This window comes from Balaenoptera physalus, assembly GCF_965194825.1.
Source record: "Balaenoptera physalus genome assembly, chromosome: 3".
Taxonomy (NCBI): domain Eukaryota; kingdom Metazoa; phylum Chordata; class Mammalia; order Artiodactyla; family Balaenopteridae; genus Balaenoptera; species Balaenoptera physalus.
In genome coordinates, this window is record NC_138890.1 from 168,172,423 (window position 1) to 168,190,133 (window position 17,711).

The window sequence follows — 17,711 nt, forward strand, 5'->3', positions numbered from 1 at the left end:
TGGGAAATGAGCCAAGTCAGCAGTGGAAGAAGTGGCGCTGCCAGGCCTGAGTAGGGAACTACAAACAGTACAGCAGTGGGAGGAAGCAGGGGCCGGTGTATGGGGATTTTCCTGGAACAAAGTCCTGTGAGTGATGGAATGCAAGTGGAGGGTTTCTAGAAGGTCTGTGAGACGTTCGGGTTTGCCTTTAGAAGCATTGCAGCTTCTAAAGCTTCTAGAACACAGCAGTGGTAGTGTGCAGGATAAACTGGGGGTTCCAGCCTGGACTGAGGGAGCCCATTAAGAAACGTCACAGTTTTCGAAGCAAGGGGTAATGAGGCCGTGGGCCACGGCTCCAGCAATGGGACTGCTGTGGAAATTGAATTTACAGTTCTTATGTCTGATTGGATACTGTGAGTTGAGAGAGAGGGAGGAACTTAATAACCACTCTTTTATTTGCAGTAATATTTTCTTCCCAACTGTTAAAGAAGAAAGAGTCCCTTGTAAATATTCGTGTTCTTATGGGATAATGGTGCCTGCCTAGCCCTTCATCAGCATCCTTCTCAATTGGGTAACCGTCATGCTCATGGCAGCTTACGGAGTTTACACTTCAGAGAAAATGAGACAAGATTGACTTCTTCTCTATGTTATAATATTATGGTGATTTTAGTTCTAGGAGTCTTTTCCCGAAAATAGTTGCTATCTCCCCAGCTGCTACATGAACAGAAAAAGAGCTAGCTAGGATCCAAAGATGCTGCTTTGTCATACACTTGCCTGCCTGAAGTTCTGGTTGGGTTGTGTGTAAAACCAGCAGATGCAAAGTCTGCTGTCTGGGAAGGGTGTTCTGAGAGAGCTGGATGCCAGACCGTAGCAGGAAGGAGCCCAGACCTGGGAGTCTCGGCTGCAGCTGGAAAGGCCCATGTTTTCCGTAAATAAGGTTTAGTTTTGTTCCATCCCCTCCCCTACATTACTGATTCCAGCCTCTAAATCACACAATAGGCAGTAACTTACAGTCTCAAGTACTTCAGAGACTCAACGTAAATAGGCCAAGGCATAGTTACAAATACTCATCGATGACATGTACATAATAGGGGAAGAAGGGAAGGTGTTTAAAACGGATCCCTAAACTTTGAGTTCTGGCGTCATCCAGAATACAGATCTTAAATTAAAACAGCCACCCAAACCACTTGGCACTACTCTGAGCAATGAAGATACTCAGCTGACTTGTCAGTGTTTTTCACCTAAAGTAGTGCCTTTTACAGCTGATGTCTGGACTATCAAACTGAACATAACATTTTAGTCAACCGTAAGTATTTTCAAATCTGCGAAGGAGGGTGATACTTGCTTCTGTTAACTCTGAGAAATATTTCATAGATCTTACACCTTCTATTTGGATTTTAAAAACAGAAAAATCTAGACCAAATCTTCTGCTTTTTCATTTTTACATCCCTGGTAGAATGAATCTCAGTGCTCTCATAACTTGAGGAAATGTGCATCTCCTGTGACCTAGTGGAAGAAAGCCTTCTTTGAGATCTTGCCTCTGAGCACAGCCTGCACCTCTGTTACTTATTCAGATGGAAGTCAGGCACTCCCTACAGAGCACCAAAAAACTTGAGTGTGTTTAACTTTATCTTGCAAAATAGGAACAGTATTCTTTGCACCACCTGTGAATAAATTACTCCTCTGTGCCCAAAGTCCGGCTTCCTTAACCATCCCTGAGAACCACAGCCACGAATGGGATGGGTTCAGCTTCATGCAGTGAGCATATGGTATGGACTTATGGAAACCTAAGGTGACTCTTGGGGCTTCCTTCTACCAACTTTGGGCAAATCACTTAAACTCTCTGACCTCGGTCTCCTCATCTATAAAGTAAAGATAATCATAGACCCTACCTTACAGAGTCCTTGGGAAGAAAACTCAATTGACTACTAATATATATATATTTTTAATTAATTAATTTTATTTTATTTTTGGCTGTGTTGGGTCTTCGTTTCTGTGCGAGGGCTTCCTCTAGTTGCGGCAAGCGGGGGCCACTCTTCATCGCGGTGCGCGGGCCTCTCACTGTCGCGGCCTCTCTTGTTGCGGAGCACAGGCTCCAGACGCGCAGGCTCAGTAGTTGTGGCTCACAGGCCCAGTTGCTCCGCGGCATGTGGGATCTTCCCAGACCAGGGCTCGAACCGGTGTCCCCTGCATTGGCAGGCAGATTCTCAACCACTGCGCCACCAGGGAAGCCCTGACTACTAATATTTATTTAGCAACTACAAAGGCCTATGACTCTGCTAAGTGAGATATATTAAAACTGGGGTGATTCATGTAACTTTAAAAGATCTAGTCAAGATTTTAGCTTATTAGATTTAGACAGTCATCATATTCTGAACGTCCCCGCAATGAAAAGCTTTTAGCTGGTCCTCTTAGTGGATTTTAAGAGAAAATACTAAATAGTTTGGGGATAAGGTAATATATTACATCAGGTAAATAAATATAAATAAATGAATATACTGAGGGTAAAGAAAGAGAACTAGTTTATATCAGACCTTTTTTAAAGAACATATCTGGATTTAATCCCAACCAGCAGATTTTGATTGGCATAGAAAATCCCTTATGGAAGACAAAAACGGGAGAACACTAAGGTTAGTAGAAGAACAGAAATTAGGAAAATGTATTATATCTGGAAAATGTTATTGCTTTTTCTCCGGTAAGACCCCTCATTCTCTGTTCCATCACTTGACTCTGGGACCTGGGATACTTACAGTATTGCCTGAAATTGTAAATAGAGGAAGCATAACAGACATGTTTGCTTAAAAATAATGTTGCCGCTTTGTAAAAGTCAGTGATATAACATGTCTTTGTGTGTGTTATTGATAATTTTAAAATGATACAATTTGTGATTTAAAGAGAGAAATCAATTGCCATTGGAAAATACATAATAAACATGGTGTTAGTCCTGATTTAGATGAATTCTGTCTTCTCCTAATGAAATTTCTAAGGGATAGATATGCATTCTAACTTCCAGTGGTTTGTAGAAATAGTAATGAAAACTGTTTGGTTAGACAGTGTAGCGTCCTGGTTAAGACTGTGGGCTCTGAACCGAATCTCTCTGAATTTTGATTCTGGCCCCGTCACTCGACTGTCTCTGGGACTTCAGGCAAGTCGTTAAAGCCCTCTGTGCCACAGTTGCTACATCTATAAAATCAGGATATTAATGGCACCGCCCTGATGGGACTGCAGTGGGTATGAAGTAGGTAAGGTGTCCAGAGCAGCTCCGAGCACGCAGGAGGTGTGAGCTCTTAACTGCGCTGACTTCTGTTTGTGTGAAGGACAGTCATGTCAGTGCTTAATGTCAAGTCATGTTGTGTAAGGAGATATTCTCTCTGATTATTAAATCTATAACGGTCTCTAGAGGTAGTGGATAAAATATTTTCTCTGTACAATCTGTGATCATTCCATTGCCGTCAAATCTAGAAAGAGTGCCTGTTACATTCACCCGAGAGCAGAGTTTTCACATCGCTTACCCCATTTGCTTTCCGTGGCTCTCTCATCCCTTCTGTGATTTCTTATCTGGCAATCTAGGTCCATAGGGCCCAACAGAGACCCTGGAGCAAGGGCAGGAAGTGTGTATGCAGGGGGTCCCTCAAAATCAAGCGCACGAATGAAAACTTTAACGGCAATTCGAGACAGTAAAGAACGTGTTGGATACAATAAAAGAAGTGTTTACAGTAATGCCGCTGGCACTAAAGTGGAATTTTTGTTGTGAACATTTTTCATGAGTCCATTTACTATACTCTTTCTTGCTAAAGAGAAGAAAAAGAAAGAGAGTGAAGACAATTTTAAATGTTGGTACCTCCCCAAATTCTGTTGTAAGCATCTTTTAAATACTTGAAGAATCATTAAGGAATGCTGATTCAGGCCTTTAAAAGTCATAAAATAATACATTTGAAAACATTTACAAAAGGAGAAGTTGTTACAAATGAGTAAGAATATTTTCCCAGATGACAGGTGTTTTTGTTCATTAAACTTATATTCTGCATCACTTAATTGACATTCTATATTTAAACTTACAGTAGAAAGTTCCCCTTCCCCAATAATTCTTTGTTATGCTAAAATTCCTTATTTAGGTTTAGGTCAGAGCTATTGGAAGGACCATTCATTTACTGCTGTTCCCAAGCTGTGTTCCAAGGAGCCCCAGGGCGACACAGCAAAAATCACAGGGGCTGCTCAGGATCCTTTAAGTTTTTGAGGGAAACACAGCATCTGTCAGACGCCAAGTGAAGCATGAGCTTGAGTTAGTTCAGTTTCGAAATTCAATTGTACCCAGACTTCCCTGGTGGTCCAGCGGTAAAGAATCCGCCTTCCAATGCAGGGGGCGTGGGTTCAATCCCTGGTCGGGGAACTAAGATCCCACAGGCCGTGGGGCAACCAAGCCTGCACACCGCAGCTAGAGAGCCCGCATGATGCAACTAAGACCCATCACAGGCATAAATAAATAAATACTTTAAAAAAAAAAGGTAACACCTACTGGTAGAAAGGATATAAAGAAGAAAAAAACTGAATTACTTTGCTGTATGGCAGAAATTAAGATAACATTGTAAATCAATGATATTTCAATTAAAAAAATTCAGTTGTACCACGTTGGATGATGTCATAACTTTGCAGACCTGGATTTCCAGAGGTTTCTGTCATAAAAAGCAAATGCTGGGTGGAATGGGGGGGGAGGGAGGTCCCAGAGGGAGGGGGTATATGTATAGATATAGCTGACTCATTTCACTGTACAGCAGAAACTAACACAACATTGTAAAGCAATTATACTCCAATAAAAAGAAATAATAATGAAAGAATAAATTAATTAAAAAAAAACAAATGCCTTGTGAACATTGATACGAGAGGAACCAAAGATGGAAATGTTTGATGTCAAGATTTGAGAAGTGTGCAGCCCAGAAGGCACTAGCTCATCAGGACAGAGACAATTCTTAAGTTATTTGGACCTGACTCCTTTTTTTTTTTTTTTTTTTTTTAATTGAAAAATAGTTAATTTACAATGTTGGGTTAGTTTCAGGTACACAGCAAAGTGATTCAGTTCTACATAAATATATATATGTATCTATTCTGTTTCAGATTCTTTTCCTTTATATGGTTATTACAGAGTATTGAGCAGATTTCCCTGTGCTCTACAGCAGATCCTTGTTGGTTACCTATTTTACATATAGTCATGCCTGTATGTTAATCCCAAACTCCTGATTTATCTTTGCCTCCACACCCCGACCTGACTACTTAGCAAACGAAATGGTCAGGCATCTCTTTGGGCCCAGGGGCACCATGCGAAAAACTAACAGACACAAAGGGCCCTGTGATCTATGAGGTTTGGGAGCCTCTGAAATGATACAAAGTCAAGCTCTGCCCATTTATTGTGTTCAGTCACTTCTCACGAAGAAAAAGTATTTGATTCAAAAATTGAGTTTATACAATTAAATATTAAATTAGTTTTCTTCAAGAGCCAAATTATTTGTTTCCTTGTGGCTTCAGTTCGCTGCTGAACTTAAAACAATGTTTTTCTAGTGAATAAAGAAATGCTTGATGGAGAAACCATAATTGTTAATTAGAGGAAAAATGTAAAAGAAACATTGTATGCTTTTATTATCTGCACAAAGGAAACTATATTTATCTGCCATTTGCTCTTTTTTTTCTGTAATCAAAACTATTCCATCAGCCCTGTGCACCCATCTACCTCAGTTTAAGTTGTAAGAGTCTGTGGCAGCGATAACAATGTCTTTAAACTCATTGCAGTTTTCAATTAATTTTCAAATTAATCACAGCCATTCCACTGAGAGTTAGGTGGACACAGAGGTAATAAAAGCCTAGTCTAAGACTTCATCAATGTGTAGAAATTAAAGGTTATTGAACACTATCATCTGGAAAGAAATACTTTCTTCTTACTTTTTTTTTTTTTTTTTTTAATACTATGGCACTTTAAAAAGAAGCTTTAATGTATTCAGTTGCACATGTATGGAATCTTTCAGTATAACGGTATGCAGCTGGCCGGTCTCTACCCCTTTCACCCATCATCTGTAAGACCTACTACTAAATAGCCAGTGTTGGTTATTTTATTCAAAATAAAAGGTGATTATATCCTCTGCATTTTATATTTGGAAACATCCAGACACCAGAAATGGAGGTAAATTAATAGTTTTGTAGCAAAAGTACTGTGAAATATGATGAAAGGAAATATCTATGGTTGGAATTCCTTTGCCCCTAATGTCTAGTCATGAGAAATAATTGTGAATGGCCACTTGAACACTGTATTCTTTTTTTTTTTTTCCGTAACATTAAGAGTTTACCCAGAGTATTCACAGCTTCTTTAGAATCCCTTTAAGAGCAAAGTGAAGTAATAGACCCAGATAGGCGTGTTTTTGATATGGACACTAGTAACAACAGACCTAACTGAATGTCGATAGTTTGGGTTTGTTTTTTTTTTCTTCCCTATTTTAGCAGCTAAACAACGAATCCCAAAATCTTTCCTTCCATTCCTAATGCATTTCTTCAGGTAACAACAACAAAAATGCTAAGAGGCATGATACATGAAGTCATTCATCAGGATTTTATACCCAAGTGTCAGACTTGCTGTGTATAATATTGCAGAATAACCAGTCAGCGATACAAAAAGAGTTGGAGTGTGGCTTCATGGAGACAGAGCCACTGGTTTCCTCTCTTTTCTTTCCTTTTCTTGTCACTTGTAGTTTTGGTATCATGTTGACAGAGCTTAACAACACCATTTAAGCCCCAGAGTGACACCTCTGCAGAGGCAGCCAGGGTCAGAAAAGGACGTTTGTCTTTAGCACCTTCCCTTCCCTTTCTGTGACCCCCTGGTTCTCCTCACTGGGCAGCCCAGGCCTCGTGGCCAAGAAAGAGAAGAGCTGGTCAGGCATCCACAGTGAGGCCTTGGTGTTCTTCTCTTGAGCATAAACAATTTCACAGAATATAAACATCTCATGAGGCCACTCTGATGAACCACAGTGATGGTTCCAGACAAAATCAAGGCCCCCTTATAATCATGTCTGAACACAGACAAAACATGAACATTGTCTGAACCACAGAACTGATGAAAACAACCACCTTTCCTGGATCATTTGAATGACTGCTGTTTCTTCACCAGTCGTGGTTTGAGCCTTGCTCAGTTCTTCATTCTTCTCAATAAGAATCATTAAGATACTCAGTCACAGAATTTCCCCCTCATCCTGGCAGCAACCAATCCAGAACAAAGTCCTGCTCCCTTGAATCTGCCCAAAGCACGAAGCCCAAATCCTGGAAGTATATTCTAACACCATCTTATTGAAATGCCCCACAGTCCCGTGATGTAGGTTCTTTCATGGGAGCAATAAGCCGTGGGCATGTGTGGTCCTGATGGTCTTGGCTGGATGGCATCAACATGCTAGCAACTTGGTTTTTGAAGTTTACTCTTCCTGAATACCACCCCCTTACACCACATGACCCCGTGTCCATCAGGAAATTATCCACAAAACCATAAGAATTAGCGCTCTCTTCTTTCTTAGATAACATGCTTTTTCTACTAGATAATAATGCTCCCACATGACTGACTGCTACAATCCAGAGGCTGGAATGTTTGGAACTAGAGGCTGAGTGCATTGCAGCACAGACTGATGGATGAGTTAGCTTGGGCAAATGTCACTTTGATTAAGCTTTGAATCTTGACAATTGGGCACTAGGTTCCATTCACAGACTCATCTGTGCCCTTGGTCAAGTCACTGAACTGTCTGACCTGAATTTCCCTGTCTCCACAATAAGCACAGGAAATGCTAGCTAAGGTCCCTTCCCACTCCAAAATGTAAAGAAAATCAAACAAAAATATATATTTGAAGGTTTTGGAAATTATAAGCCATCATTATGGCTATTCATGATAGTATAGTTATTTATAAATGTTAGTAATAATGTAACTGAACTCAGGTTTGGCCACTCACCACTCATAAGCCAATAACTCAAGAGGCAAGTGTCAGTAGAAAGGAAAGGTTCTTTAATCAGAAAAGCCGGCAATCTGGGGAGAAGGTGGACTCGTGTCCAAAGACCAACTCCGGTGATTCTGCTCAGCCATGGCAGTTTTTAAAGGCAAAATGGAGGGGCAGGAGGTTGGGTTCTGCGTCATTTTCCATTGTGTGCAGACTGGCTGACTGTTTCTTCAGATGTTATCTTGCCCACGTGATCTACCTGCAGGATTGCTTAGGGGGGCTACTGGGGGTAGAAAGCTAGTCTTACTTTTTATCTAGGAGAGGAATCAACAGGTTAGACAAGACACGGTGTACTTTCAGGAGAGCATAAGTCAGGAGTTAGTTTCAGTTGTTTAGTGATCTCATTCCTATAATTAGGTTTTTTTAAGGTTAGACGGGAACAGAAATGGGCAAACAGGAAAGGGGCAAAAGAGCTGCTTTCAGTTCCTATTTCTGTTATCGTTTAGACTGATTTGAATCCAGCACCATCCTGAAGGAGAGAGGTCACCTACAAGGGCTTTAAATGCAGCTCTTGCATTTTCTGAATAATGTCTCTTACTCAGTGTATGATCATTACCTATTTATAGTCTGTCTTCTCCACTAAACTATAAGTGGTTTGTAGTCAGGACTCAATATTCGTATACCCAGGACCTAGGACTAGTCCTAATTCATTAAAAGCCCTATCAAATACTTCTGGAAGGAGACAATGCATGGGTGCTATTTTCAGACAATTGGTTACCTCATTTTAAAGAATATCTTCAATAAACTTTCTCACTTGGTACCTCTTCTAAGACCAAATTTTGTTAGAAATTAAGATTTTACTAAGATTTTATTTAAAGGAGGTATCTCTGTTCAGTGTTATCTGAAATAAATTAAGTCGTCATCCTTTGGAGAACTAAAATAAGGTGACAAAGATGTACTTGTATGTGTGAAACATGCTTCAAATATTTGCAGGACTAAAATCAACAATGCATATGGTAAAGTAACTGCTATCGCCCAGATCGGACTCTGTTTAGCAATCGGCCCTGAAGTATGCGCTCACAGCTTGCATTGTAAAGACACCATGACAAGTGCCATGGGACACGTTCTCAGGTCCAGAAACGTGGAGCCTCCCATGGAATCTTAAGAGATGGTGTCCCTGCATTTAGAATATATCTCCCAATACAATGTGACTTCTGTCAGAAGTTCAGAAGTTTTCATCAACAGAATCATTAAAAGCACCGTTTTAATTGTTTCACAGAGAATTGTCAGATGATACAGTTACCTGATTAATAAGTGTGCTGCATTCTATGATTTATACACAGTACATTTCTAGTCCATTATTTGATATTATTTAACATTAAGTCCTCTTTAATACACACACATGTGTATATATAGTATAGTAAAACCTTTTGAGGATGATCTAGGCCTTTGTGGCCTTTTCTCAAATTCTTAATCTAATCCTGAGGTAGAATCCTCATCATCTCCTGATAGTGACAAGGTAAAAACTTGCTTAAAAATACATGAATGATATACTCCTAACCAGGATCTTGGGTATCAAATCCCTTCCCTCTTGTTGCCACTGAAGGTTCACAGGACCAGGTGATTTTCCTAAGCATAATGGATTGTTAATTTTAAAATGGGTACGTAGTCGTAGAATATAAACATTTTCCATAAAGTCATTATGGCTTACAAGGAGAAGTTTATGGGTACTAATTTGTCGTTCTTTTCCCTTGGGCTGTTATCACTAAGCACACCCTTTTAGAATTTCCAGGGCAACTAAATGCTTGTAGGTATGAAGTTAATTCTTTATTGTGGGGCATATTTTTATTGAAAAAGTCTAGTTGCATTAATGAATAAATAAACAGTATTTAAAACTCAATTGTTATTGAATAAGTATTACATAAAACAGATAATATTCTTTGTAATCTAATGCACTTTTAGAAGTCTTCAATAGAAGCAGAAATTCACTGGTACTTAAAATACATGTGATTAAAAATGGTAAATAATGGCATAAATTTTGCCTGAACATTTTTACATTATTTTCACCTCTCAACCCCTAAAAGCCTATTGCTGGGCTAAGATTTACTTAAGGTGCCCAGTATCCGTAATAGTTCAGAAATAACCGATTTCCCCATTATTTACTGTTTGTCTCTCTGCAGTCCAGCCCAGTAGAAAACCTGCTAGTTGAAACTGCTCCTGCTTATTCTGAAATAATAGACGTCAGTCCCCAAGAGGGGGTCCTAGCCTAACCCGTCCACCCCACTGGCTCCAGGCTGGGCCTGAGATGTAAGGCAAAAGGGGTCGCCAGTTAATGTGGACCAGCAGATGGGAGAAGGAGAGGGGGCTTCCGGGAGGGATTCACTGGGCATCTCTTTGGCATCCATCCTGACCCTACAGTCTGTTCTCGACCCCACAGCCAGAGGGATCCCCTCTGTAGACCCAGCGTTATCAAGGTATAATTATTAGACAATAGACATGCCATTTTAGGCCTGTAGTTTATGAGTTTTGACAGATGCATACATCCTTGCAACCACCGACAGAGTGATCCTCTAAAAACAAAGCAAAGATGTGTTTTTTAAATGTGATTAACCATATAAAGGGCAGCTTTTTGTTTTGGCGACAGACTATTCAGCAATGAGAATTAAGACATTCGTGCTTCCATGTGTTTATCATTGGATAAGTTCTTATCTGTCAACAAGCATGAAAACATCTCCATTTTAAGAAAAAAAAAAAATCTTTCCACCTGACTTATTCTTGTGACCACTGTCTCTGCATCCCCTTAACCCCGTCATTTCAACAAGACCAAATCAAAAAACAAGACACCCCATCTCATTGGCTCTGGATGGAAAAGTTAAAGCAATATGGTCTTTAAAACTTTTAGCTGGAGTTCAAAAGATTATAAACGGTTGAGATTTTCATACCCTTAAATAATGTCCCTACAGTCCCTACAGCTACCAATGTAGCTTATTGACCTTGCAGTCAGTGAACTCTGTCCCTCCGACATAAAGCTTTGCTGAAAAATCACAGTTGGAATTTCTGAAGACTCTGATTGTCCTGGGGCTCTTTTCGACACGGAAGTCAACTTGATAAAAATGTTGTGACAGTACATCAGCTCTGTTTCAGCGGCAGCCTAACACAGTAACAAATTTCAAACTGTTTGCTATTTAGCTCTGTGCTAAGCGCCTTGTAATTTTAACAACTCAGAGAGGCCTTATAAGAGTGACGGTTTAGTCACAATATTGTCGGTCTGTGTGACAAGTTTTAATGGAGAAAAGGTTACATTTGCATATTCTCCAGTTCCATGAACATTTCTCAAGTGAGGCCCAGTAACAAATGAGAGTTATGAGCTGGGCTTCTGTAGAAAATTGTAGATGGTTCTTATTTTTCATTCTTCTCTTCTTCATCTAGTTATATACAATACCTGACATTTCTTGAGGGCCCACACTGTGTGCCAGACATTGCTCTAAGGGGTTTCCTATATATTACTTCTAATCATCCCAACAATACTCTAAGGTAGAAATTATTATCTCAGTATAACAGATGGACTCCATGGACATTTACTTAGAGCAGACCTCGCATGCCAGCCGGTGGAGATTCAGCAGCAAACAAGACACAGGCCAGGAGGAACGCTCACAGAGGAACAGGATCTGAACCAACTCTGACTGTATCCAAAAAACTATGCCCTTCCTAGGACTCTGCCTCTGAAGGGAGATGGGGGAAAAATCATTTCAAAATGGCACATTTTAATGCACAGTTTTTACTACAGGCTACAGTAGTGTCTCTTCTTACACTTATATTCCTTCAAATAAGTCTAATGTCCAAATGAATACACAACAGTAAAAGGTTATTTTTTTTTAAATTAAATGGGTATGATATAAACTTTTAAAATATACAGATATATATATATATATAACCCTTATAACAGTCTTAGAGTAACAATTAGTAGTATATATCTAGCTTCTAATAGTTTGCCAAGCACTTTCACTTTCATATAGATTATTTTATGATGTCTTTTAAAAAGAAATCCCATGAAATAGATGGTATTGTTCTCTATATTTGATCCATGGAAACCAAGACCAGCAAGCACTAAGGGACTCTCCTGTATTTATAGTCTAGAAGGGAGAAAGCCAGATGCTCAAGTTCTGAACTCTTTCCTAATTATCCTGATGCCAAATCCTGTGCCAGCTCTACTACAGTAATCACGGAGTAAAAGATTCATAACATGCTGACTCAACAAAAATGTTCGAATGCAGTCCACGTTTAGACCGGGGTATCTCAGTCCTGGCTCTAATGATACTTTGGGACGGACGGTTCTTTGTCGCAGGGGATCGTATCTGCGTTGTAGGATGTTGAACAGCATCCCTGGCCTGTGCTTCCTGGATGCCGGTAACATCTTCCAGTTGTGACAATCGAAACTGTCTTCTGGCATTGTCAGATGTCCCCTAGGGACACGGTTTTAAACGTGTTTATTTTTTCGACATTGTCTAAAAAAAAATCACGGTTTTAGACAGTATTTCTGTTTTAGACATTACTTCAAGACAGTGATTACAGCAGGCATCATTGTTAGACGGTTACATTTATCTATTTGAGAGCAGAAAGCTAGAGTTTTATTTCCGCCCCGCCACTTCAGTTCCTGAACATCTCTAAGTGTAAATTTCCTCCTGCGTGAAATGAAAGGAAACTACATAAGGCTAGTTAAGGAAGCGTGAAAGCATGTGAACAGGGAAACTTGGCAACCGACTTTTGGTTTGTACTCGCAGTATTACTTAAGATTATTTTTTTGTCTGTTCTATAAGCCTAAGCATATCTAAATGTCCTTAGATTTCTTTGTCACAGTACTGACCACAGACCAGGCCCAGACTTTTTTGTATTTGAGTGAAAGGCTCTTCGTGATCTCATGCTAACCTTGCTTTCCAGCTTCATCTCCACCACCTGCCCCGCAATTCCCAGGCAGCCGCCACCCCCGTGGCCTCCTGTCCCACAGCCAGCCCGGCTGAATGCACACCTTTCCCAAATCTGTCAACCCCTCTTATGGCCCCATATCTTCCCTCGTGCTGTTCTTCTGCTGGTTTGGTCTTTTCCAGAGCTTTTTTTTGTCTTGTGAGCACTCTTTGTTCTTAAGGATTAAGACCTCGTGTGAAGGATAACCAACAAGGACCTACGGTATGGCACAGGGAACTATACCCAATGTTTTGTAATAACTGTACGGGAAAAGAACCTGGAAAAGAATACACACACACACACACACACACACACATATACACATATGTATCTGAATCACTTTGCTGTACATGTGAAACTAACAACACTGTAAATCAACTATACTTCAATTAAAAAAAAAAAAAGACCTCATGTGAAGAATCCATGCCTTGTACTGAATTCTGGCCCAAATAAGACAGACATTTTATTTCCTCTAGCTCTTCCCTAGAAGCACATGGGCAGCACAAAATCCAAGCAGAATCTCATCTAGGTAACACAAAGCTTTTCTAGAAAAAGAGGCTTGGATGACTCTTTGGAATTTTCCTCCTTCTATTGATTTTGGGCTCTGTGTGTGTGTGTGTGTGTGTGTGTGTGTGTGTGTGCACGTGTGCATGCGCGCATGCACTCTCATGTGTGCATCTGTGCATGCATGCGTCGACACAAGCAAGGCCATGTGTTTGCATGTGTGGAGAGCCCCTAAGACTGTTCCTCCAGAGCTCTTGTTCAAAGACGTTCTTGATCTATGCCGTATAAGCCTAATAGAGCAATTCCCATCTGGTTAATAAAATAGGCTGAAATGAATTCTTTACTAATCACTTTCCAATAGCACGGGCTTACCTGAATTCATCTTAGCCATCCAGTGTCTTTACATGACACTTCTAATTTTAATTTACAGGTGTTCTGTAGATTTTGATTTACCTTGAACAAAGGATATAATTTTAAGAGGCTGCTATTATAAGAAAAAAGACTGTGCTTTCTGGATGTTGCACATTGAGGTGGTTTAGAATCATGCAACGGAAGGAAATGAAATTAAAAAGAAAAACAGGCTTCCTGTGTTTTCATCCATAATTTTTTTCTACTGTGATCACCTAGCCAAAAAAAAAATCCGATAGTTTGTCCGTTATCAGCAATCCCTTAAGTATGTTTTGTGGCAAAGGTGCTCCTGTACCATATGCCCTTTTGAAAACGGGTGTCTGCCTAAGATTTTAGGTAAATTTATTAGGTACTTACTGCACATCAAATCGAATGCTTTATCTTTCCCATAAAAACTGAGCCAATTCAAAAGGAATCCTATTCCATATTGTCTTCAGTAGCTGTAAGGAAGCACCAACATGCTTCACGGTTTGCTTGACAACCTCTACCAGTCGTGATAAAGAAAAGATAAAGAGAACAGGTTAGAATCTATGAGGAAACTTTTAACCTTTGTCTGCTCCGTCTCTGTCCCATTTTTCATGCCCCCTCTTCTGAGATGACAACACTGACCTGGCATCAATAGGATGTATGCTTTTGAGTTGTTTTTCCAGGAGTCGAGTGATTGCTGCAAAGCTGTCTCTCTTCCAGCCTGGCCTTTGGAGAAATAGTACCCGTTCGTGGCTCGTGGGGTCAGGCTTTTATCTGTGGTCTCAGAGGTTGCTTTTTTATGTCTCTGTTAAAAATTGGCTCCCTGATACAAGAATGCAACCCATACATCCGGCCCTGTTAGCTCCATGCTCTAACTGGTTGAGCCGATCGATTTCACGAAAGAATATTCATTTGCATAATGGTACAGTTAACCTTGTGTTTTAGAATGGATTTAAGTATCCTGGAGCATATTTCTTAAAGTTAAATAAACAACCAGCTTCTTGGAGTAGCTCAGATGTAAACAGGAGAATACAGGAAAAGAATGCACCATGCATAAGATTTATTAACATTGTTTGAATAAACCTAACTCTTTAAATAATTTCCTTTTATAAAGGCTTCTTTGTTTTTTTTTTTACAAATGTATTTATTTGTTTTTAATTTATTTTATTTTTGGCTGTGTTGGGTCTTCGTTGCTGTGCGTGGACCTTCTCTAGTTGTGGCGAGCAGGGGTTACTCTTCGTTGCGGTGCACGGGCTTCTCATTGCGGTGGCTTCTCTTGTTGCAGAGCATGAGCTCTAGACCCGCGGGCTTCAGTAGTTGTGGCTCCTGGGCTCTAGAGCGCAGGCTCAGTAGTTGTGGCTCACAGGCTCAGTAGTTGTGGCTCACAGGCTCAGTAGTTGTGGCACAGAGGCTCAGTAGTTGTGGCTCACAGGCTCAGTAGTTGTGGCACACAGGCTCAGTAGTTGTGGCTCACAGGCTCAGTAGTTGTAGCATGTGGACTCAGTAGTTGTGGCTCACAGCCTCAGTAGTTGTAACACGTGGGCTCAGTAGTTGTGGCTCACGGGCTTAGTTGCTCCGCGGCATGTGGGATCTTCCCAGACCAGGGCTCAAACCCGTGTCCCCTGCATTGGCAGGCAGATTGTTAACCACTGTGCCACCAGGGAAGCCCTATAAAGGCTTCTTGTTACAATACTTTTATCCCTAGAAAATTGTTACATTATGATAATAACAATAATAATTATAAATATAACAAAGATGGCATTAACTGCTATTGTGACATTTTAGATTGGACCCATCCAGTTATATTTTCTCTTGTCTGATAATTTAACTAAATGCTGTACCTGAACAAGACTGTTGAAATAACATATTAGAAAATAAATGTGATCTTATAAATTATCTACTGAAGCCTAAATGAAACATGTCTATATTAATAAAATCATGTGCCATTTTAAGTCATTTTTTTCAATCTTCATAAACATGTAACTTCAGTTGATACATTTAAGATTATATATGTATATGTGCACATGTATATACTTACAAACCATTTACTCAAGGAAATCTTTTCAAATCCTTTTTTAAGTTTGTGCATGGGTAAGGAAACCAGAACAATCAGTTGTGAAATATTCCTGTGTAAACTCTCATAGGCGTTACATAAGTGAGTTAACCATAAGTTAACAGTATTGCAGGATTTCCCTCTCATGTTCTCCTGCCTTCCTTTTGTTCAGAGAATTTGGATGGAGAGACCCGGAACTGCCTGAAGTGATTCAGATGTTGCAACATCAGTTTCCTTCGGTCCAGTCTAATGCTGCAGCCTATTTACAGCACCTCTGCTTTGGAGACAATAAAATTAAAGCCGAGGTAAGCACTGCTTGGAATCGCAAATGACTGGTGTCAGATTCATCACCTCTTAGGTGTTCAGAGTAATGTTGAAAGAGAAAGGAACGCGAAACTTAAAGTTACGTTATCAAAACTTAGATCCACATTTATGACTGAAGCATAGCACTTTTCATCTAAGTATTTGGCATGCCTATGTGTACATTCTTCTTTTTTATATTTGAATACTGAAGGAATAGAGGACCAAGGATATATGCTAGTATCACAGAGATAAGATTATGAAACGCTATACTTTTGGTGTGATTTGCCTTTTTCTTCCCAATTCCATCTCTGGAGTCATCTCTGCTCCTAAATCCTAAAGAAATACAAAACATCTTTGTTGTCTCGTCAAATTACAGCAAGATTCCCACATCAATATATGGTATCCTCTGTCCTTTCTGGAAAACTCATTGGTAGGTGGGAACTTTAGGCAATAAACCAGCTTCGTGTTATAACCAAGCATTCTGAGCCATTTACGAAGATGCCAGTGGATACCATACAGATACATGTGTTCTGTTAAAGAGACTGCTATCTGTGTCCAGCATGTAAACAATTGTTAACGTGCTCTAAGTTTCTGGAATACTTTAAAGTGCATAAATTGTGGTGTGTGATATTTCTGGAAAATCACAGTGGTCAGCACAGCTAACTCTGATTTTTTAGACGAGGGACAAAGCGTTTGCATATGAGCAGCTGAGTAATCAAATTTTTAGAAGAGATTTTATAAGCTACAAAGAGTCATCTCCATAACATGTAAGCAATTTTGAGGATGAGTCTAAATTAGTTTAAGAGTGGAAAGAAGAGATTTGAAGATATAATTGCAATTTATTATAGATTTTGCTGGCTTGCATTGAGATGTATATAGCCTAGCAGCTTTTCATCTTTTTTCTTTCCTGTCTCTCTTCCCCCGTGACTACGGAGGGCTTGACCCATGCTCGTTCTTACTAAAACAGTCATATTTCTTTATGGAATGAATATAAGGCAGTGGTTCTCAAAGGTGTGATTTTGCCTCCCGAGGGACACTTGACAACATCGGGAGGTATCTTTGGTCGTTAGAACTGAAGAAGGTTGTGGTGGAGGCTTCAGCATCTAGTGGGTAGCGGTCAGGGTTTTAACCCAACTCAGGTTCAGTTTCTCACCGCTCAAAAGCTGATACTTGAGAGACAAGTGTTGGTAGGAAAGGAAAGCTTGCTTTATTCAGGAGGCCGGCAACCTGGGGAGAAGGTGGACCTGTGTCCAAGAAGCAACTACCAACTGCTGATCAGGGGGCAAGAGCTTTTAAAGGGGGGTTTCGGGGGTGTACAGGTGGCGGACGTGGCTACCTGCAGAACAGCACAGTCAGCTCTGACAGTCATCTCGAAATTGGTCATGCCATGGTCTGATCAGGGTCATCTTGATTATTTTAAGTACAGTTAGTCTTCAGTTCCAGGGTCGGCTCGTTCCCATTTCCTTGAGGCCAGTTCTTGGAATTGTGCAAGATGGAGCAGCTTATGTCACGGCTTCAGTCTGGGCATCATGTAGTTAACTTCTTCTGCCAGGTGGGTGTTTCAGTATCTACAAATCAGC

General features: G+C 40.2%; 1 protein-coding gene across 1 annotated transcript in view; it reads left to right on the top strand.

Annotated features, from left to right (window-relative positions):
- CTNND2 (catenin delta 2) overlaps window positions 1-17,711 on the top strand; it is a 943,287-nt gene that overhangs the window by 656,462 nt on the left and 269,114 nt on the right. The window contains exon 10 of the mRNA XM_082458356.1: window positions 16,001-16,133. Coding sequence (XP_082314482.1) covers window positions 16,001-16,133 — 133 coding nt within the window. The remainder of the gene's footprint in view (window positions 1-16,000; window positions 16,134-17,711) is intronic.